The 23,818-nt window shown below is 41.5% G+C and overlaps 1 protein-coding gene across 4 annotated transcripts in view; it reads left to right on the plus strand.

Moving 5' to 3' along the window:
* The window catches only part of SLC4A4 (solute carrier family 4 member 4), a 364,012-nt gene that overhangs the window by 65,439 nt on the left and 274,755 nt on the right, over window positions 1-23,818 (plus strand). For all 4 annotated transcript variants that reach the window (XM_015471675.3, XM_015471674.3, XM_005208064.5 and 1 more), the window contains 1 exon segment: window positions 10,806-10,985. In XM_015471675.3, the coding sequence (XP_015327161.1) occupies window positions 10,806-10,985 (180 nt within the window).

Genomic DNA, 23,818 nt, shown 5'->3' on the forward strand with positions numbered 1-23,818 from the left:
CCACAGGTGCTCATGGGAGGGCAGGTGTCTTCATATTCTGGGGCAGTTTACAGAGCTAAGGGTTGTAGATTTAAACTTGTCATTCTGTGGTTATAAGACACACTTTCAGAGAATTCCTGAGCCTGTTTTGTCCTCTTTTGTAGTTGCTAACTTGAAAAGCTTAATCTTTTTTCTCCCCACTTGGCTATATTTTGCAGACAATGGAATATAGGAGAGGTAGGGTGGAGTGTAGGTACCATGGTAGTGGGGAAGAAAGGAAACCTTTAACCAGGAGCTCCAAGAGTCCCAGCCTCTACATCATTAGCTATTTGGCTTTACCTGGTTAATTGGTACATGAAGAGGTTTAATCAGATGATATTTAAGGTCATTTCAGTTCTAGAAGTGTGATTATCTGCTGCTGTGTCAGTGAATGTTGTCCTCTTTTTCTGGGTGCATGTGGAAAATCATAGTTGTAATGATTCTGGAATTGGGAGAATCCCAGGGACGGGGGAGCCTGGTGGGCTGCCATCTCTGGGGTTGCACAGAGTAGGACATGACTGAAGCGACTTAGCAGCAGCAGCAGCATGCTAGTTTGCAGAGAAGGCAATGACACCCCACTCCAGCACTCTTACCTAGAAAATCCCGTGGACGGAGGACCCTGGTGGGCTGCAGTCCATGGGGTCGCTAAGAGTCAGACACGACTGAGCGACTTCACTTTCACTTTTCACTTTCATGCATTGGAGAAGGAAATGGCAACCCACTCCAGTGTTCTTGCCTGGAGAATCCCAGGGATGGGGGAGCCTGGTGGGCTGCCGTCTATGGGGTCGCACAGAGTCGGACACGACTGATGTGACTTAGCAGCAGCAGCAGCATGCTAGTTTGAGTCATTTGTAGCACTTTCTCTATTTCTTGGTCATTGTTTTAGCAACCCCCAACCTGCTCCCCCTCCCCCGCCCCCGCATGATCCAAATCTCATTTACCTATGTACAGGTGTGTGAGAGGAGGGAATTATGTGAACTAATATTAGATGTTTGATACCTGATTAGCTGTGAGTGCATTGACTATATAGTGGATTATCTGTCTATAGTGACTAAGTCTACTCTTCCTATTGCCCAGCAGGGCTTAGGCTAGTGCTAAAAGGGAAGCCAGAATAGAGTCGCAGACGGACAATGTGGTTAGAATGAGAGTGTGAATGTGTGCATTTATGTGTCTGTCTAAGCTGCCTCTCTGGCTGCAATTGCAAATCCGGTTATCAATGACCATTGGATTAGCCTTTGTTTTCTCTCTTCCAGCCCTACTTGCCATTCAGTTGTGCAAATGGAGACCACAAGAGAGATAATGGAAACTGTCAGTTCTCTGTGTTTGGCTCACAGGTGGATTTTGTCTGACTGCATGTGTATTGCACATTAAAATTCTCCAGCTCTTTCAGGGTTCTGGGGTGTCAGGAGGAGTCAAGGGTTCATCTGCTCCTGTTAAGTGGCTCCTCTTCGCACTGCCCTGGCTGGCTCTGACCTTCCAGACCTTTTGAATCCACTCTCCTCTGGCTTTCAAGTAAAAAGGACAACAGACCTGAGCCCTGGGGCTTGGCACCCACAGTGTGAAAGCTCCGGGGAGACCCTCCCGCAGCAGGATGGTGATGACCTGACGCTGGCTCCTGGCAGGGGTAGGGGAGACGGGGGTTATTGAAGGTATTGCCTCTGCAGCACAGTTACACTCTGCATAATGACTAGACAGCTAACTGAGGGGTGAGTTAGCCTTGATCTAAAAGTGAAAGTGAAGTCATTCAGTCGTGTCTGACTCTTCGCGACCCCATGGATTGTAGCCCATCAGGCTCCTCTGTCCATGGGATTTTCCAGGCAAGAATACTGGAGTGGGTTGCCATTTCCTTCTCCAGGAGCCTTGATCCAAAGTTGACTCTTTTGTCTTGCCCAGGGGGAGTGCTCTGGAGTACCTTCTCTGGAGAACAGAGGGTGTTCACAAGTTATTGTCAGGGCTCAAAGTGGGTGGGAAGGAAGAGAAATAGGGCTTTCTTCCCCGCTTTGGAAATAGGAGGGAGAGATAAGAACAGCATTTACTGTGCATCTTTGTGCACTGTACACAATGGAGGATATTTTATTGACATATTGGATTTGGATTGTCCATAAAAATGATATTTAGCTCTCTCAATGTAGAGATTGTATATATTATGTTGTATATATATTATGTGTATATATATATACACATCTCAATATAAATGTGTTAAAAAATGTTAGCTGCTTGGTTGTGTCTGGCTCTTTGCCACCCCGTGGACTGTAGCCCTCAAGCTCCTCTCTCCATGAAATTCTCTAGGCAAGAATACTGGAGTGGGTAGCCGTTCCCTTCTCCAGGGGATCTTCCCGATCTAGGGGTTGAACCCAGGTCTCCCACATTGCAGGTGGATTCTTTATTGTCTGAGCCACCAGGAAAACCCCAAAAATATATATAGATATAGGTATAAATATAGATTATACTTTAAAAGTATGTGCGTGTGTGCTAAGTAGCTTCTGTCGTGCCCGACTCTTTGTGACCCCATGGACTGTATAGCCCACAAAAGTCCTCTGTCCATGGGATTCTCCAGTCAAGCATACTGGAGTGGGTTGCCATTCTCTTCTCCAGGACATCTTCCCCACCTAGGGATCGAACCCTGCCTAGTCTGTTACATCCCCTGGGTTGGCAGGCAGATTCTTTACCCCTAGTGCCAAAAGAGGTTTTGCTAGAGCAGAATTAAAATTACTTTGGAGAAGCAGTTTTTCAGAGATTGTGAAGCATTTCAGGAGCTACAGTTTATAAAAGATAACATTATTTTTAGTCCTGTTTACTCATCAAGGTTGGCTCCTGTAGTGCCTTTAAGTTGTTGTGGCCTAGATATTTTCAAATAATGGATGATCACTAAATATAAGAAGCTGTATTTCTTTAAAAATAGTCACTGGTTCAGATTTTATACAGTGCTGGTCAGTTTTAGCCTCTGTTATCAGCTATTAGTAACAGAAGCTGTCGTGAAAGTATAACTTCAGTGTGTGGCATGGGTTCCTCACCTTTGCTGTGCTGTGCTTAGTTGCTCAGTTGTGTCCGACTCTCTGCAACCCCATGGACTGGAGCCCACCTACCTAAAAACTATGATTAGAACTACTTTGCTAAACATGAGCACTTGTAAAGCAAGTGCGAAAGTTTTCTGAGCTTTAGCTTGTTCTTTAAGACAAGAGTTTAGCTAAGTTACCATGAGCTCAACTCCCCTTTGAGACCTTTTCCTTGTGCTGTTTGTTTTGCCTCGAGATGGTTATCATTTTCATCATCAAATATTAAATATTAAAAGTACTCTGCTCAGTAAATACCAAGCTGAGATTTCTTATCAGTCTTGCTTGGGGTACCTCAAGTTGCCTAAAGAATTTCTGGGAGGTTTTCAGTGAACAAAAGTCCCATGTCATTCAGTGGGAAGAAAAGTATTTCCCTGTTTTTCATCACTTTTACTACTTATTTGCTTGCATGCCTGCTCCTAAGTGTAGTTGGTAGCATTAATATTAAAATAGATTACTAATCAGCACTCAGAATGGTCTGTAAATAAATTACATATGTAGCATGCAATAAACTATTAAGAAACACGTGCATTATTGTTTTTTTTTTCTGGGTGAAAAGTTGGCGCTATCCAAAATATAGGAATAGAAATGATCCCTTGTCTTGAGTAGTGGGATCTGTTTTGTGGACTGTCAAGCAAACATCTAACCAAAGGGGCTGACTTACCCCCTGTTAAATGCAAAATTATAACATTCCTTTCAAAGTGAGTTTTCTTTTCATGAACTGGTATTTATGCCGAAGTAAATTAGCAATGTTGCATTGATTATATCTTAATAGAACTGGTTATGGACACTCTTATGGGTCTGTGGGTAAAGCACTAATGAGTTACTTGTATTTCCTTTATTAAAGTGTTTAGGATTAGACAGACTGATCTGTTTCTTATTATATAAAGTGCGAAACACACAACCTCTCTGGCATCTGGACTTGGTACTATGATTCTCTGTAAGGTTTCTTATGCATGCACTTCCAAAATACCTTTGAGATTCATTTTGGTACAAGAAATAAAGTCTTTCCAGCATCTTTTAGACAGTCTATCCCACATCCAGGGTCTCTGTCTCCTCTTCCAACATTTTTCTTTTCATAATTAAAAAGAAATAATAAATCTCTCTTTAATTTGCCTCCTTCCCCTGTATCCTTCTTGGCAGTAGCTACAACAAGTTTCAGGCACCTTGGCATAAGACCAGGTTACTTTAGATAAGCCAAGAAAGGCAGTATTTAACTTATGTTTGGGAAGTATTGCTGATTAGTTCTGAAAGAACGATGTAAAGTCCCAAGTGTTGTAGAATCTTTGCTTTGAACCAGAGAGAACAGAAATCCCATTGATTATAGAAAGAGGAACAATGTGGAAAACTAAAATTGGGAACATCCCTCAGAATTTTGTTAGTGATGTTCTGTAGGAGCCTGGGGCTGGCGGCGGGTGGGGTGGCCTTGGGGGAAGGTAGATTTCTGGACAAAGATTTAGACTTGTAGATTTCGATGTACTCAAAGGACCAGCAAGGACCGGTTAACTCTCTGGCTAGAAATCTACATTCCCCCACAGCCACCCTCAGCCTCTACCCATGGTACTGACATCTCAGGTTTTAAAAAATCTTTATATGCTGCCTTATTCTAAAAAGTTTCAATGCGAAGGGAAAGTAACCATTGAAAAGTTGGAAGAGGAGGTTAGTGTTTAAAATGCATGTCACAAAACTGTCTACCCATTGCAGGTTGGCCTGAGATTTGTCTCTTCTATTTCTAGCTGTCAACATGAGGAAGGAAACATCAGTTACAAGATAGTATAAATATAGTGTCTGTCACAAAAAAGCCCCCTAAAAACAGACAAAGCACCACCAAAGCAAGGATGAAGCACTCACTATTTTTAATGTTGAGACCTGGGAGATATTTCTCCTGAGGGATTTTTAAAAAGAGATTAATATCTTTTTAAAAATTAATTGTTTTTTTGTTGTTGTTGTTCATGCTTTGCAGCATGTGGATCTTAGTTCTCCGACCAGAGGTCGAACCTCGGCTCCCTGCATTGGGAGCTCAGAGTCTTAATTAACCATTGGACAATAGGAAAGTCCCTTTTCTGTAGAATTTTATGAGTTAGCTGGTGACAATATCCTAGACGTCCCTGAACCTTGGTTTCTTTGCCTGTACAACGGCGATGTTGTTGTTCAGTCTCTAAGTCATGTCCAAATCTTTGCCACCCCATGGACTGTCGCCTGCCAGGCTCCTCTGTCCTCCACAGTCACTCAGAGTTTGCTCAAATTCATGTCCATTGAGTCGGTGATGCTATCTAACCATCTCATCCTCTGTCATTCACTTAATTCGTGTAGTGGTGAGGATGGCATGAGGTAATGGAACAGCCTGGCACATTTGTAACAATTCCGTAAGTGGCTTCTGTCATCTGTGTGTATATAAGCATAGTACCATGTTTCCTAAGGGCTTTCCTGGTGACTCAGCTGGTAAAGAATCTGCCTGCAATGTGGGAGATGTGGGTTCGATCCCTGGGTGGGGAAGATCCCCTGGAGAAGGGAAAGGCTACCCGCTCCAGTATTCGGGCCTGGAGAGTTCCATGGACTGGATAGTCCATGGAGTTACAAAGCGTCGGCATGACTAAGTGACTTTCACTCACTCACTCATTCATGTTTCCTAAAGGAGCTAATGATCTGTGTTGCATAGAGAGGCATATATTGTTAACCACTCAGTTCTCTACAGAAATTTTAGCTTGACTCACTTGATGGGTTTCGTTCTTCAAAGTCCTAAATCATTTTTGGTAGTGAAGTGGGTATCTGTGGAAGCCTCTTTCACTTAAATGACTATAGTTAATAAGTGTAAGAGTTCTCTGGTGGCCTCAGATCACAATAGCAACTCTCAATGGCGTTAGTGTAGAAATATTTCAGGAACTGGGAGAAGTGGACATGACAGCATCTGAGGGCTTCTGCTCTCCCCTGAGGTGGAGCATGTGAAGACGGGAAGCAACGTGGATCACCTGGTGATAATTTCCGAAGGCCAGAGATAACCAGAAAAGCTGTGTTTTCTCCCCAGGAATACTGGCTGTGGTTGGATTGTGAGATATTCCCAAGATATTTAGAGTTTGTTGAGAACTTGCACCATCTGTCACAGAAAGGTATGCAGGGTATTTCTTCGAACACATGCTCCTGAGGCCCTGCCAAATCTAGGACTGAATGCCCTTTGACTCACACCTAAGTGAACACTGTCAAATGTAGGTTCCAGTAGTTTTATTCTACAAAATTTTGAGTAGCAAGAATGTAACCTTTATTTTAATAACATTTAAACCAATCACTGTTTCCTTATGAATTATAGCTATTAAATTTTTTTGCTCCTTCTTCTTACATTATCTTTGGAAGCAGTCTTTACTGACATTTGGTAGCTCAACTGGTAAAGAATCTACCTGCAATGCCAGAGATACCAGTTCGATTGCTGGGTCGTGAAGATCCGCCAGAGAAGGGATAGGCTATCCACTCCAGTATTCTTGGGCTTCTCTGGTGGCTCAGCTGGTAAAGAATCCGCCTGCAATGCGAGAGACCTGAGTTTGATCCCTGGGTTGGGAAGATCCCCTGGAGAAAGGAAAGGCTATCCATTCCAGTATCCTGGCCTGAAGAATTCCATGGACTATATACCATGGGGTCCCAAAGAGTTGGACATGACTGAGAGACTTTCACTCACTAGGGGAGAATTTTTTTCTTTTGAGCCTAAAACTTATTCCCTCATAAATTAAACAGGTAACTATCCCTGATTCTCCGAGCATCTTACTGCTTTGTAGACTCTTGCTGAATTGGAAGGCTTGTCTATCAAGTTTCCCCTTTTCATTTTACACTTAAAATAATACTATATCCTCCACCTCTATGGCTTTCCTAAGAGCTTGCTGTCATTTGGTGAGTTGTAATTTTAAAAATAGCCATCAGTCTTCATGGCATATCTCTGAAACAGGTAAAGATATTTTAATGAAAATAAATACTGAGATCAACTATGATATTCTTATTAGTAATAGCGTTATTCTTATTACTAATAGCATTAGTAATAGCATTAATGTTTGGTACTTAGCATATACAGCTTATAAAATACTTGGTCATCATTTTGAGAAAGCGTGCCTTTCCCCTACTCACCAAAGTGATGCTGTCTTCCTCTCTTTTTATTATTATTATTTTTATTTTTTTTTATTTTACAATATTGCATTGGTTTTGCCATACATCAACATGCATCTGCCATGGGTGTAAACGTGTTCCCCATCCTGAACCCCCCTCCCACCTCCCTCCCCATACCATCCCTCTGGGTCATCCCAGTGCACCAGCCCCAAGCTTCCTGTATCCTGCATCGAACCTGGAGTGGCGATTCCTCTCTTCTGGTGGGCAAAGAAGCTGAAATGAAAAGAGGTTGAGAAGTAATTGCTGAAACACAGACACTATTCCTTAGGTCCTAAAGGTTTGTTTGACCTTGGGACTCTATGCCTTTTCCTTTATCTGAACAAGACAGAAAAGGAAAATTTAGTTACTAGTAATGTCTGAGAGGAAAAGGAGGATGCTTTGCCTTTTTAAAAAAATTATTTATTTTTTATTGAAGGGTAATTGCTTTACAGAATTTTGCTGTTTTCTGTCAAACTTCAACATGACTCAGCCATAGGTATACATATATCCCCTCCTTTTTGAAACTCCTTCTCATCTCCCTCCCCATCCCACCCATTTTGGTTGATACAGAGCCCCTGTTTGAGTTTCCTGATGCTTTGCTTTTGAATTACTCAGCTCAGTGATGCTTTCCTCTGGCCACTCTTGGAAGGAGAGAGCTTCCTTACCCAAAGAATATTCGGTTCTACTGTGCTGTAAGGGGTCCTGCAAAAGTTCATAGCATGTGGGTACCAAGAATTGTAGCTTCCTGGAGCCCATTGCTGACAGCATAAAAGATGCCTGAGAGGTAGTAAGGGATGGGAGTGGGAACAGAGAGTGGTTGTGGATGAGCATGAGAGATCTTTGTTGATTGGTAGCCAGGTTCTGAAATGGGATTATGGCGATGGTTGCACAACTCTCTGTAAATATGCTAAAAATCATTCAATATATACTCTCTTTTTCTTTTACTTTATAAAATATTAGTTTTTATTCCAGAAAAATCTCAGACATGCCAGAGATTAAAGTAGAAAGATAAACTCTTAAAATGAGTGAATTTTATGGCATGTGAAGAACTGTACCTTAATAAAGCTGATAAAAATGTCTGAAATTGGAGATGTCTTAAAAGGAACCACCTTTGTGGTTGGTACTTGGGCTCCACGGGGCAGCATGTGTCCAAAAGTTCCCCCACCTGTGGTTGGATGGAGTATCTGGAGGAGGAGCTGGAGGAGATGGAGATCAGCTGAATCTAGTTCATAAGGCAGCCGTGAGGCCTAGGATTGCGATGTAAATAAAAAGGCACCATTTTTGTGGTGATGACAACTCCAATTAGGTTCTAGAGGGTAAGGTACATTTCTCTCCTGGGCTTTGATAGCTCACTCTTTATATCATGCTGATTCTTTTGTTGGGTTGACAACAACACTTGATAGCTAGAAATCTTACCTTAAAATCTTATCAGCCCATAGAAACTGTCTTTTGGGCTTCCCGGGTGGCGCTAGTGGTAAAGAGCCTGCCTGCCAATGCAGGAGACATGAGACGTGGGTTTGGTCCCTGGGTCTGGAAGATCCCCTGGAGTAAGGCATGGCAACCATTGCAGTATTGTTGCCTGGAGAATCCCATGGACAGAGGAGCCTGGTGGGCTACAGTCCATAAGGTCACAAAGGATGGGTCATGACTGAAGTGACTTAGCGTGCACACGAACTGTTTTTTAAATGATCTATCATTATATCTAAATATACTATGCAGATTTGGCTAAAGATATTAAAAAAAATCTTTACATGTAACATCAGTTTGACTCTTGCAGTTTAATTGCCATTTTTTTTCTTTTTGCTTAGTTACCATTTTTTAATAAGAAAATAGTTAATGTGACAGGTTAAAATTTGTTCTTTGACTTCTTAACATTTTTTGTGATGTTTTCCTATTTCCTGACCGTGTTTGATTTACTAAAGAAACTGGATGCTTTGCTTACATATATTGTGTGACCTGAGATAAAGCTCGAGGACTCCCTCAATAACTGGAGCGCAGGAAACAATTGACACTGTTTCTTAATTCACATTGTTTTTTAGATGTTTCCTACTTCCTAGTATAATATAGCTTTCCCATGAGAACAATTTGCTTGTAAATGGTTAGAGATGATAAATTTCTCATTGGCACCACATTCTGCAGGGAGAATTTCACTGTGCTTTTTAGTAGTTGAGTTGGCGTATGTGTCTGGGTGTTTGTATGTCTGTATATGTATTGGGGGCAGGGACTTCATGTTTTATATAGATGCCTCAGACTTCATTCCAAGTATCAGGTTTTTTTTTTTTGACTGCTTATTCATTCACATGGGGTTCTGCATTCTTGATTGGAACATCTTGCTTGATATAATTGTTTTAATCCTTCCAGTTTAAGGGAACACCACTGTGAATTACAGTGTTTTTAGATAGGCCTCGTGAGTGACAGTGGAAAGGAATTCATGGTATATTCATCAGACATTTGCATATATGTGTCTTGCATGTGAGTGTGTGATATTTATTGTCTTTGGTGCCATACAGTGGTCATTACAGAATAATTCCAGAATGTGGAGGAAATCCCTAGATAATCTCATCTTTTTTTGCAACTCCCATTTGCAATTCAAAAAGAAAAGAAGTTTTCCCATTACTTCCGAAATGGTGGTTCCCACATTCAGAAGTTAGACTGCATACAAAGTGAAAGTAAAAGTTTTCCAGTGGAAAAAAACATGTAGAACTTTGAGTTCCTTTTTTTTCTGTCTTATCAGATTTTGTAAAAATAATACCACTTGTCAGTATTGCAGTTCTTCCTTCTCGAGAACTGAAAGCATTTCACAATCTTTTTTCCTCATGCCCTCCTCTTCAAGGCAATCTTTACTGGGCTGGGTTTATTTTTATCACAGCAACAACCAGTTTTTAGAAACTTTTGCAAACGAAAAAAGAAAAATGAGAATGGCACTGTAGCTGACATTCATTTTAGCTGTTTCCTAGTGTGAACATTTGAGTATTTCTAAAATTTTCTCTCTAAGTATGTCTTATTTTTTCTTAGTTTGTCCCAGTTCTAAGTCTCTATTCTGCTGATTGGGTAAAAAAAGTTTTAGTGTAAAACCTTATACCCGCAGAATGACTTTTTGAACTCTGAATTAGGTCTTTTCCCCCCTTTTTCCAATAACTCCTTTTTCATCACTCTATTCAGTATAATCACAGGCTCCAGGAAAGTTGGCACTGGAGAGGACTCTTAAGGATTACCCAGTTTAAGACCTTCATATAAATGAAGAAACTGAGGCCCAGAATGATTAAGGGACATGCTCAAGGTCAGATAGCTCATTGATGGCAGAGGTTTGACCAGAATCAAGGATTCCTGATTTCTAGTTCAATATTCTTTGACTTGCCTAAACAAAAAGAGTCTATCCGGATAGAATTAGAACACATCCTCACCAAATCCTGGTGGCAGCCAACAGGTTGAATTACAGTCTAGTTCAATGAAAATTGGAAGGCAGTTTTATTTTTCCAGTTTATCAAATGTGAAATGGTAATGTTGAATTTATGGACATTTTTTTTTTCTGACCTCTGGGTCTTGTGTGATTTCTATGTAGCTGAGACTGTGGTTTGAAATGACGAGTGATTTGTGTTCCTTCCTCAGGCCACCACACCATCTACATTGGGGTCCATGTGCCAAAGAGCTACCGGAGAAGGAGACGTCACAAGAGAAAGACAGGCCACCGAGAAAAGAAGGAAAAGGAGAGAATCTCTGAGAACTATTCTGACAAGTCAGATGTGGAGAATGCGGATGAGTCCAGCAGCAGCATCCTGAAGCCTCTCAGTGAGTTCCCCCTGGGTGCTGGTGCCCCTCTCTGCCTCCCTCCCATGGCCTTGGGAAAGACATGCTTAAAGATCTTAGGGCGAATGGGGAGGGGTGAGGAGACATTACGCCTCTAAAGAATAATGTCTCCGGAGGTGATGCTTTTCTTGTCCCTGTAGGTTGGTCTAGGAGGAGACCTGGTAAAATTCTGAGCAGGTCAGAAGAGATCTGACAGCGTTTAGGCGTTTAGCATTTTGTGTTTCCATTAGTGAAGTAGGACAGAGTATTATAGGTGATATTTAACTGCAATTATCAGCAGTAACTGGGAAATTTTTCAAGAAATTTTTGCCTTGTTTCTCCTTAGAAGTAGGTTCTATTAAGAAAGTAGGTCAAGATGAGGATTATACATATATATATATATATATATATATATGTGTATGTATAATCCATAGAGGCTTCTCTGGTGGTTCAGTGGTAAAGAATCCTTCTGCGAAGCAGCAGACACGGGTTCAATTCCTAGGTCAGAAAGATCCCTTGGAGAAAGGAAATGGCAACTCACTCCAGTATCCTTGCCTGAAAAATCCCAATCTATTGGCTCACAAGAGAGTTGGACATGACTGGGCCAGTAAACAACAACAAAGTATAATCCATAACGTCTTATGAAAAAACACAAATGAACTTTTTGGCTATATACACACATATATATGTATATGCGTGTGTATATATATACACACACACATACTGTGCTGTCCTTAGCTGCTCAGTTTTGTCCAATTCTTTGCAACCCCGCAGACTGTAGCCCTTCAGGCTCCTCTGTCCATGGGGATTCTCCAGAGAAGAATACTGGACTGGATTGTCATGCCCTCCTCATATACACGCATACATATTTACATGACATTTATAGGATTATAGGTTACATTTAGCCAGGTTGATTTAAAAAAGAATAGTGGGAAAACATCCTGAAAATCAGAGGGTCATTTACAGTGACGCAGCTCTGAAAATGTTGAAACTATTAGCCATCATCAGACTTTGGATAGAGGTGTTATTTGGCACAGAATAGCAGGAGGTCAAAGCACATCCTTGGATTCAAGCAGGTGGATGTGTGTTTGGGTTTATGTGTCTGTTGCTTTGGTTTCTTTCGATGTGGAGAACGTTGGGCTATCTGGGCAGCTTTGTGGCTAGAGTGAGAATAAATATATGCAGTAGAAGCGAAAAGCCGTAGAAGCGAAAAGCAGCAGAAACATATGCCAGTTTGGGAAGAGTCCCCAACATGAGTTACATAGTGACAGCTTTTCATGTTGGCGAGCTCAGCCCAGTTCTTCCTCTCTTTGCTACAGTTGCAGAAATCCAGAACCTGCAATAAAATCCAACATGGGTGGCAAAGATAAAGATCCAGTTTAGTCTTTGTAGGTGATGAGAGGCTAAATTAGAATTAACAGCTCAGAACGGTTGAAAGTGAATTTACAGAGTTAAGTATGAGGCTGTGAAGTGTAGTGATGTGAATCTGTAAATTGTTTTTATAGTCTGTCTACTGGAGCTGAGCAGGTGGTTTAGCAGGTAGAGAGGTACTTATGTGGAGAGGAGCTGTCAGCTGGACCACCGAATTAAAGAGGAATGTTCTGAGGACAGTTTGGGGATGGACCACTGAATTAAAAGTTTAAAGTGTTGGAGTAAATGTAAGACTTACATGGGACCAGAGGACAGGAGGCAGGAGTTGCATGCTTTTCACTGGAACACTGGGGGAGAGCCTTTCTGAAAGGCATTGTTTGTATATTGACTAAAAAAAATGGGGTCTGTTTCGAGCAAAGTCCTTGAAATGCAGACAAAAAAGGTCACAGTTAATAGTCTTGAGGAACGAAAGATAACATTCCTTTCCAAATACATTACTAGTTTATCTCGATTTGCTATCTGTTTTGGCAAGACCTGAGCCAGAATCAGAGGTGCTGTCTCCAGTGTGTGTGTGTGTGTGTGTGTGTGTGTGTGTGTGTGTGTGTGTGGCTGTCTGTCTGTCTGTCTCATCGTCTCTCATTCTGCAATTTAAGAACAAGAGTGCATCATCTCTATAAATACTAAAAGGGAAAGAGATGCTCACTTACACAAATGGGCCACAGGATTTTGAGATGATCATTATGTAATAGCTTTTTAGGAAGGGCAGTGGAAACTATGCCAGTAATACTCAAGTAGGTAATAGGGATGAACAGGTCAGAAAGGCACTGAGGCTGAATCTCTGTCTTCCATGGAATGCTGTGACTTCCTGTGGCCTCTGGAGACCAGTTTGAGTAGAGCATGTAGAGGACGGAAGGCAGTTCATACTCTTTATCTTAGAGGTCTTCTCCTTGGGGAGTACTGCATTGGGTTGTATACTTGGTTTCTGAAGCGATCCTACGGAGACAACATTGTTAAGGACAATGATAACAAAGAAATGATCAATAAATTTGTATTTTATAGTTAGTTATTTTCTGCTAGTCAGTAAGTTATGCTGTCATATGCCTGTGACGTATTTGACATCCAACTTGACATGAAGATCCTCAAAGAAATTGCTGTATTTTCTCCATTGCTTATCATGGAGACTAGATGGGTTGATAGCTGGTTTATCTGGTGCGATTCTACTTAAAAATCGTTGCACTCAGATGTAAAGGGACATTTAAGCGTGTGATTTTGGGGAAACTATAGGGCTCTGGCGCCAATGTGAAGACAAAAGTTTCTCTTGTTCTTAGATCTGTGGTTTTTAAGTAACTTATGTCTACAGGCATGCCAGGCCCCCTAGACCAGATTCTTGCATGGACCTGGTGTTATATCAGGTGGTGCTTGTCACTATTGAAAAAACCCACCTGGAAATAGAGCCCCTTGATGAGAATCATCTCTGATTTTTCCCTTCCTGTCACCCTCATCTGCAATATGTCGATAACTTTTGTTGGTTCTACTTCTAAAATACCTCTGAATCTGTCTATTGTTTTTTAATGTGACTGCCATATTCTGATCCAGGGAATCCTACCCTCTTGCTTAAGACAACTGGAACAACCTCTGCTTTTCATATCTTTTCCCACACAGAGGGAGTAGTGATTATCACGAAGTGCAAATTGGGTCATACCATTCCCTCTTTAGAATGAAATCCTGGTCAAAGCTCAGGGCCCACTGTGTCTCACCAGAATCCTTTGCATTACTTGCTCCTTGTTCACTTTAATTCAGCCACACTGATTTTTCAGTGGTGTCCAAACCTTTTCTGCCTCAGGACCTTTGCTTGTGCAATTCTGTCTTTCTGGAATGGTCCCTCATTCTTGCCCTGGTTAGCTTTTCTCTGCCTTTATGTTCCGGCTTCAAAGTGTTGTCTCTTCAGAGAGCGATGCTTTGCCCTGCTATTCTATCTGATGTATTAATAGCTTCTCCATTGTTGGTCTTCCACAGTTCTCATCTCTTTCCTTTGTAATACATGTTTCACTTCGGGAGTTTACTAACCTACAGTTAGTAAAAAAAACCTACAGTTTTGTCTTGTGCTGATGGGACAGCGTAAGCTCCCTGAGAGCTTGGATCAGGTTTGTCTTCTTTTCCTGTGTTATCTCTGGCACCCAGCACGGTCGGTGCCTGGTACATAGTGTGTGTGTGTGTGTGCATGCTAAGTCAGTTCAGTCATGTCTGACTCTATGTGACCCTGTGGACTGGAGCCCACCAGGCTCCTCTGTCCATGGAATTCTCCAGGCAAGAATGTGGAGTGGGTTGGCATGCCCTTCCCCAGGGGATCTTCCCGACCCAGGGATTGAACCTGAGGTTCTTAGGTCTCCAGTGTTGGCAGGTGGGTTCTTTACTACTAGTGCCATCTGGAAAGCCCAGCGTATATGCTTCAGTTCAGTTCAGTTCAGTTCAGTCACTCAGTCGTGTCCGACTCTTTGCGACCCCATGAATCGCAGCACGCCAGGCCTCCCTGTCTGTCACCAACTCCTGGAGTTCACTCAGACTCACGTCCATCGAGTCAGTGATGCCATCCAGCCATCCAGTTGAGTTGATGGATTGCCACAGAGGAAGACATAGGTATTGCTTCTATTGGTCTCAGATGAAGATCCAAGTGGTTTTCTTGTTTGTAATCCTCATACGTGATCTTTATATTTCCTGCTCTGCCTTTTTCTCTTGCCATGTTAAAGTTGGCCCTGATTTTTAATTACTCCACTTTGGAAAGTGCCTCATTATTTCAGCTATTGCTGAAGCACTACTTTGGTCGAGGCACACGACTCCCAAGTGTGTTGAGTTGCTTGTCACTCACAGCTGTTGGAGGAAATCAATCCACAGAGCACGTGGATTTATCACTTACATTTAAAAATGCTCACTAGTCCACACAAGAGCTCAGGTGACTCAGCTTTGGAAGCCATATTGAGGAGGCATAGGACAAATAGTAAAGGACATTTGTAATAAGACATAAGCCAAATATCTTCAAGTATTCAGGCACATATGAAGATGACGTAATTAATGGGTTCATTTAGCTTATAACACAGAAGCTTTTTTCTCTTCCCTGTGGCTCTGGTGTCAAGAGAAGGCTTCTAAAAAGTGGATGCATGTGTTGAATCTTAGGCATTGGGAGCTTTGAGGAGGAAGCTAGCCAGCTTCTTTGTCCCTGTCCCCCTCTTCCCACCCCCAAGCTCAGCAGCAGCTCTGAGGCCTCACACAGCTGTTTTTCTCTGTGTGGCGTTTGAGCTGGTGTCCCACCTTGGGACACAGAGAAGAAAACACGTGTGAGAAGTGTGGGACATGAGCAATGGGGCGGGAGGCTGGGGAAGACAAATGAAGTGGAAGAGCAGGCAGGAGGAGAGACAAGGGAGCGAGGAGGTGGTGTGGAGTGGGTGGTGGAGAGAAAAGCTCGATTGTGCTCTTTCTTAAAAATAACCCTTTGCCTCCCCCACTGTGCACTTTTTCTTCCCCCTAAGTTAGCAACTGCTGTCCTCCGAGGGTTGCCCATTCTGGATGGGGAGGTGGTCCTAGACGAGCTAAACTCCTACCATCGATGGAGTGACCTCTGCACTTTGCATTTTGTTAGTGTGCTGGGGTGCTCGTGGGGGACTCACAGGCCTCTCTGTGACGGCAGAGACTCTGAAGATGTATAAAATGTTAGCAAACAGAGCTACAAGCAGAACATCCTGTTCAGCATTTCGGTCTGATGTGTAATCTATCTCTTGACAAGCTCGCACATGCCTCGGTGCTGGGAGGTGCTAACTGCCTCTCACACATATGTCTTGCCCATGGTGGGATTCTGTCGCTAGGTATGCGCACACAGACGTTCATTCAGTCGTGTGGTAGTCTTTTTTAGCTCTTTGGATGAGTACCAGGACTGATGGATTTATGCTAGTGAGCATTGTTCTGTGAGCCTGGAACATGGATGCCCGTGGGTGATCCAGTAATAGCCAGGAAACTGAAGCAGAGAAATGGGCAGCCGCTTTTGTTTGGTGCTTCCAGGGAAATGAACAGAGTACCTTTGCATAAGAGCCAAGATTATTTGGGATTTTGTCATTTGACTTTGCATACACCCCTGTGCCCTCCCCCGACCCGACTTCATTCTGCTGGGTGCATTTCTACTTTTTCCTTGATTCTTACATGTTTTCAGGCGAGGCCTTAAATACCGATATCTAAGATTCTTACAATTTTCTGTGCACCATTTGCATATCCCCCCAGTGAACCAGTATGCAGGAGAGAAGGAAGTCTGAAGTGTGCATGCGAAGAGTAGATTCTGTCCCTGTTAAGAAATAAAACACAAAAGAAACACACTGTCTTTTTTATCCTCTTCTCTATTTTTCATCCTATATACGTAGGAGGATGCATTTTATCTTTAGGTCTGAAACAAAGGCTTTTTGTATTAAAAAATAATTGAAAACCTAAAAGTTGGCCTTTTCAGAAGGGTCACTTGTGATGGAAGTTTACTGAAAAGGCAGTGGGTCACGGCAGTTAGGAGCACATTTGAGCTAGACAGTTCGAATACCAGCTCATACCAGCAGCGTGAACTTGGCAAGATACTTAAGCTCTCAGTACTCCACTTTCCTCTCTTGTAAAGGGAATAATGATAGAAATTAATCCATAGTGCTCTGAGTGTTAAGTGAGCGGTGTATCTGGTTAGCAATTATTATTTTGAGTTATTCTGAACACTTTCTTCGATCTCATCTTTTCCCATCCACTGTACACAGGTAATGCCAAAGGGTCAGACTAAAACTTTGCAGAATTACTTCTTTAAGCGCTTCTGCCTTTTGTGCTATCAATGCCCACTAGCTTTTCCTTTGCTTTGGCTGTCAGCTTGACTCCTGGATCCCAATGGCATCTTCAGGAGATCTAGCTTAAATTCAGTCTCTTATTAATAACTTGCTGGTGGTACAGCCTGGATGCTGCATAGCGTGAAAGGACCAAGGAAACAAGATGTTCATCAGGCAGAAGTGATACTGATCGTGCTCCTGTTTTGTGTAAAAGACAGCCAGTAGAGCAAGTGACTGCTTATTACCACGTGTGTCCTTGAATTCAGCCAGTAGTTGGAATTTCGCTTCTGAGCCCCTGAAGGCAAATGGTCTGTCCCTTCTTTCCTGAGAAGGATCTCTTTTCTGCCTCTTTGTGTTTCTCAGTGAAATTAATCTGGCTAAGAAGGGCAGTTGGGTGGGACGAGTCAGCAACCTGAAGGCAGTGCTGTGCAGAGAGGAAAATGTTTGGCATACTTGTGTTTCTGGTGGCACGAGGCAGGCTCAACAATGTTGTGTTTTGTGTGGTACACATAATTGCTGTTTCTTCCTCTGTGCTGCTGATGAGTACAGGAGGGCTGTGTCATGGTGCTTCCACCTTCTTTCACTGGTTAACTATGTACACCTCATAGGGAGCCTGGTGTTTTGGAAATGCGATTCACTTGAAGTCACCTTGAAGCTGCCTCCAAGTGGCAGTCCTTCACACTATGGAAGAGTGTCATTTCTCGTAGCCTCTGACTGTTCTATTACAATAGATATTCCATTTTATCATGCCATGAGATGTTATGAATAGTGTGTTTACGTGTGTCATGGGAGAGTTGATGTCGTTGCTATTTATAGTGACTCATGAGTTCTGGAGGCCTCAGAGGGTTCCACTGTGCTCCAGGGGCTGGGGTACGCAAGCTAAAAAGAGACTGTGACTTGGGGTGGAAAATGGGAGAAAACCAGAGCCCCATGTGGAATGTCAGATGTGAAGTATACTTTAATGAAGCGAAGAGGGTGTAAATGACTGTGGGTCACAGGCATTAGCTCCTCAGCAGAAGGCAGAACGCATCCTGTGGTTTGAGTTCAAGGTTATAAGATAAGAATCTTGAGGGTGTGAGCGTATTTGAGAGTATATGTGTGATTAAAAAAAGAAAGATATTGGTAGGGATCTTCTTGAAATGGTAATTCTATTTAGGAAATTTCTCATATAAAAAGTTCTTGAAGGACTCCATGGGTTCTTAATTCCAGGGATTTAGATTCAGGACTTTATGGACTTAAACTGTTAATGCAAAAATTGCTATGAGGGACCATAGGGGACCGTGGGTATACTCTATAAATAAATTCTCTGGAATTCTTCCATGACCACAATCTGGAAGCAGGAATGTTGGGTTCTTTTAATAACTTTCCCATGGATGGGGAGTGTTACTTGACTTTTCATCACATTCTGTAGAGGTGTGGTGAGCATGGAGTCCCTGTCATCTTTGTTACCTATATAATCAAAATCTTCGTTATCTTTGACTCTTAAGTATTCTTCTTCCATAGACAGCCACTCACTGAGTCCTGTTGGTTTTCCATCAGTGTCTCTTGTGTCTGCCTTTTCCTTTGCATTCGTAAGGCATTATCTTCTTTGGATTTTCTGCCTTCAGGGTCTAACTTGAAATAGAAGGGAGTTATTTCTGATAAGGTTTCCAGATTGCTAAACTGTCACTTTCATCTAGTCTCTCCTTAATTAAATAAATAGTAATAATAATAATAATAATAAACCCTTCCAATGCTCCTCATTACTGAAAACAGTTTCCTAACTTGGGCTTCTTAGACATTTAAAAAGAAATTGAGACTAATGGAGCTTCCTCTACTGTTTTCAATATTTTAGGTAGTTTAATGCAAGTTGTAGGTTTACTCTGCTTCTGCAGGCCTTAAAGAGAGCATTTATACCAGCACGTAATGACTTGCCCAGTTTTTGAACTCCTGTGGCAAGTATTTTACATTATTTTACAAGTATGTTACATGTTCTGATACTTAGACCTGTGGTGATTTGAGTATTGACTCACTTCTTTAATTCAGGTGTGTGTCGTCTCTCCAACGATATCATTAGAGCCCCACTGGCAGGAGCAATATCTCATATTTAATTTGAGTCATGTTTTGAAGTAGCATATCCTTTGAGTGGGTATACAAATAAAATGTCCAGAAATGATCAAGTAGGTTAAAATATTCTGCTCTGTCTGCAAAAATAAAAACTGAAAAGTTTAGTATTAACAACTACCTTAGTTTAAAAAAATGCTATTTTCCCCAACCTAAATCTTATTCAAATGTGATTAAAATAGAAGTCACTGGAGTTGTGCAGTAGAGTGAGTTGAACAACAGTGACACGAAAAGAGAGAAGGCCAGGAAAAGTATTTTTTCTCATGCTGTATAGGTCTGCAACATTTACTTTGCAATGACTAATTAGCACATAAAAAATAGAAATTGTTCATATTTTCAAAACAGAAACAAAAAGTGCTACCCTGCATGTACTTTTTCTCATGAGAAAATATTAAAATGTGTGAAGATATGTATGTCAGTGCAAGAATGCAAAATGTTATTTAAGATGGCATTTCACTAAAGAACTGTATTAGCATGTTGAGTTGGAGTAAGCTTCCCTCTGCATAAGACTATTTGGGGTACATATTCCACTTTGCCAAGTGAGGATAGTATATAAAAATGGTTACTTATGATAGTGAGATTCGTTAATCAGTTTATGTCACGGAGGCTGTTTGTGGAGTGTCTTACATGGAAAATTTTAAGAATTGTTTATGTATGTTTATCATGGATAAACAGATTAATCCGTGTTGCTGCAGAGATGAACTTAGGTGACCTTTGTACATCCTTCTCAGAATTATGATGTAATGGTTTTGAAACAAGAATGTCCCTGAAATTTTTTATTCTTTTGCTGCTTGCCAATTAAGCCAAATTCCTTTTTTTTTTAAAAGCAGAGTGTACTCAATACCCTTAGGAGTTACTTTTGGTAGTGGTGTTACTGTGTTCCAGCAATCTGTATTAAAATTATCCTTTGTGAGTTACCAAAATTTTAACACAGAGGCCACAGAGAAATTACATTTAATTGATTCTGCTTCATTTATGAGGAAGGAATAACTTAGGTGTAATGGAAAATGTGACTTCTGGATGCAGATTTACAGGAAACACGCCGACTGTATAGCTGGCTGTGTTTGTTCAAAACTGAAGTTGTTTTCAGCAAAAAATAGGCTGATTTCTGTTACCAAGTCATGGGAATAGCAATTTCTGTAACCAGAAATTCACTGCAGATTTGTGTAGTATCCAGAATGCATGCATGAGCAGCTTATAAAATCCTAGGTCAGTTCTTTGACTCTGCTTTTTTATTTCTTGTGAAATTGCTGAATTCCCCAAATGAACAAAAACCAAGGAAACAAACAAGCAAAAAAGTTCAGAGAGATTTTTGGATTATTTTATTGATGTCCACACCCAGAGATGGCTAATATTCTCCCTTGTTCCTCCAATTCTTAAATATAGATTTTGAACAGAAGATACTATGGTTAATGAGAACTGAAGGTAGATAACTGGTATTCCACTGGCCACTCATTTAGATCAAATGCTAATCAAAGTTTTCTAAAGTGCGTGAGAAGTGTGTGGCTAAAGGAAACTTTTCCTGAGTTATTATTTCTTGCTCAAATCAAACTTGGAAGGTTTATAGATTTTTTTTTTCCCCTATCAGATTGACTGGAAAATGTGTATGCCACATTCTCTTTAAGCTCCTTTTATTCTATTGTTTTATGATTCTTTCTGACATTTGTAAAACACCTAAGTGATGAATATAATGGGATAAACTTCAGGATCTTTGCATTGCATATTTTTTGTGTACAGTAGAAGTGACAGAGAGGCTTTCCTTGTCTGGCAGGTGGGGAAAATGTTCTGTCTTTAAGTGTGAAGATGGGGAATTTTAATAGAAGGCTCGTACTAGCTTGGATGAAAAAGAGATCAATCAAGGGCAACGTATTAGTAGAAAAACCAACCTGAAGCTTATATTTATTTTAAGTAACAATTGATTTTTTAAAATGTCACTGAATTCCACATTTTGGCCAGTGGGGGTGGGGGGGCACAGAAAAAAAGTACATGAATAACACTGAAGGTAAGGAGATAGGAAAGTGTTAGCCGCTCAGTTGTGTCCGATTCTTTGCAGTCCGTGAACCATAGTCCACCAGGCTCCTCTCTGACCATGGAATTATCCAGGGAGTAATACCGGAGTGTGTTGCCATTCCCTTCTCCAGGGGATCTTCCCAACCCCGGGATTGAACCCTGGTCTCCTGCAATGCAGGCAGATTCTTTGCCATCTGAGCCACTAGGGAAGCCCAAGGAGAGTGAGGAGATGACCAGTTCTGAGAAAGAGACACTGTGGAGGGACCCTGACTATTGAGAAAGACAGTGAGACCAAAGAACAGAAAAATCACTGGGTGAGTGGCAGAGGCTAGCTTCTCACCCCTCAAAATAGAACCACATTTCTTAGCAGGACCAGATCTCTAATGCTGTCCTCAGACAAGTTTCAAGTGGCCTCTGCCTGTCTTATCTTTAATCCCCCAAGGGATAGTTTTTCTACCATGATTATGAAATAATTACGGTGATTCTCTAGCTTCTTTTCATTCTTCTGTTTACATTACCTCTTTGTATTGGTTTTGGAGTCCTCCCTAAGAGATGTTCCTTCTATCAAAAACTTGGGTCTTACTAGATCTTTTCGTAATACTTGTTTATTATTATTTTTTTTAAATTCCAGAACACTAAGGTATAAATAATCATATTTAGCATTCTGAAAAATTCTTTTGGTTATCTCTGAGATTTCTAGTAGGCCATTTAAGATAGCTACAATTCAACTTATGTTCCTTATAGGAGATTACCCCCAGGATTTGTTCAGCCACGAGATAAAGCTGGGGGAAAGTACTTTCTACAAAGGCTGCCCTGAGTGTTCACATCTAATCCAAGACTGGTCCCTTAGTAATCTGCCTGATGACAGTGGAAATTCAGTGAGGCAATGGGACTTTTTTGGAAGACAGCTGGATCTAGGGGAATTTTTGTAAGCAATGAACCATTCTTTAATTGAAACCACTGGATGTGGTTAGTAGTTTATTTTAAAAACACCATATGTTAGTTCATTCCTATATACTGTGACAATCGTAGTTTAATCAAAAGCTGCTTGTGACATTTCAGTTTAGTCCTGTTCATGAAAGAGTGGCTCACTTCCTTGAAATCCTGATCTCTGTGCCAAATGCCAGCACATTCACAATTACAGTTTGGCTTTTAGGCAATTGTGCAACTTTTTTTTTGAGTATGTGGTAGGTTTTTATTTATTTTTGTCACTTTCACTAATTTGTCATATTCTTAAATGAAAAAAATGTTTTCTCAGCCTTTTGTTTGTTAAACAGTGACTTTTATTCCTTTCTCCATAGTTCCCCTGAGAGGAAATAAGCTAATGTAACTTTTTTTTTTTTTTGGACTCTCCTTTTTGGCCAGAAAGTCAAGCTAATGCATGATCTCATTGAGACATGATCTACTTGTATGAACCATAAGCTAGTAAGCTTGTCATCATTCTTCATGGTTCTGGGGTAGACACCCCATGAGCCACCACAATAGGGTGAGAGGAGAGATGCAGTCCGATCCCTGAGTCTCAGTGCAGTGCAATGCAAGTCAATTCAATTTAATCCATTTTGATTCAGTCCAAGAAATATTTTGTTGTTGTCATTCAGTTGCTCAGTGGTGTCTGACTCTGCGACCCCATGGCCTGCAGCACCCAGGCTTCTCTGTCCTTCACCATCTCCTGGAGTTTGCTCAATGTCTGTTGAGTCGGTGATGTCATCCAAATATCTTGTCCTCTGTCGTCCCCTTCTCCACTTTCCCTCAATCTTTCCTATCATCAGGGTCTTTTCTAATGAGCTGACTCTTCACATCAGGTGGCCAAAGTATTAGAGCTTCAGCATCAGTCCTTCCAATGAATATTCAGGGTTGATTTCCTTTAGGATTGACTGGTTTGATCTTCTTGCAGTCCATATACTCTCAGGAGTCTTCTCCAACATCACAGTTCAAAAGAAATATTTAGGGAGTACTTTTTCTTTTCAGGCACAGACCTGGGTACTGGGCCTGCAGAGATGAAAATTGAAACCTGACAGTTTAGTGGAGAAAATGACACAATTCAAATTGCAGAGACTATGACAATTACTATAATAGAGCTATCCACCAGGTGGTATGAGGGCATCGAGGAAAATGTCTAGGTTTGACATGGGGAGTAGGAAAAGGCATCACAGAGAAAGGAGCATTTGAGTTGAGCCTTGGAGCAACAGGAATGTCCGGAGGGTAGGGGTGGGGAGTGAGGAGCTGGTGAGGTTTCATTGCCTCTTTACCTAGGAATGGACCAGCACAGAGGGTGAGCAAACTGAGGGGCTTCTACCAAAAGATCCTGTCCCCCTTTAGAAGAAAAGAATGTGGTCATTATAGTTCTGTAGTTAAACAACCATATGGGACTTCCCTGGGGGTCCAGTGGTTAATAGTCCACACTTCCACTGAAGGGGGCACAGGTCTGATATCTGGTCAGGGAACTAAGATCCCACATGCTGCATGATGGGGCCAGACAAACAAAAACCAGAAGGAAAAAAACAACCATAGAAGTAC

This window comes from Bos taurus, chromosome 6 (genome assembly GCF_002263795.3).
Source record: "Bos taurus isolate L1 Dominette 01449 registration number 42190680 breed Hereford chromosome 6, ARS-UCD2.0, whole genome shotgun sequence".
In the NCBI taxonomy this organism is placed as follows: domain Eukaryota; kingdom Metazoa; phylum Chordata; class Mammalia; order Artiodactyla; family Bovidae; genus Bos; species Bos taurus.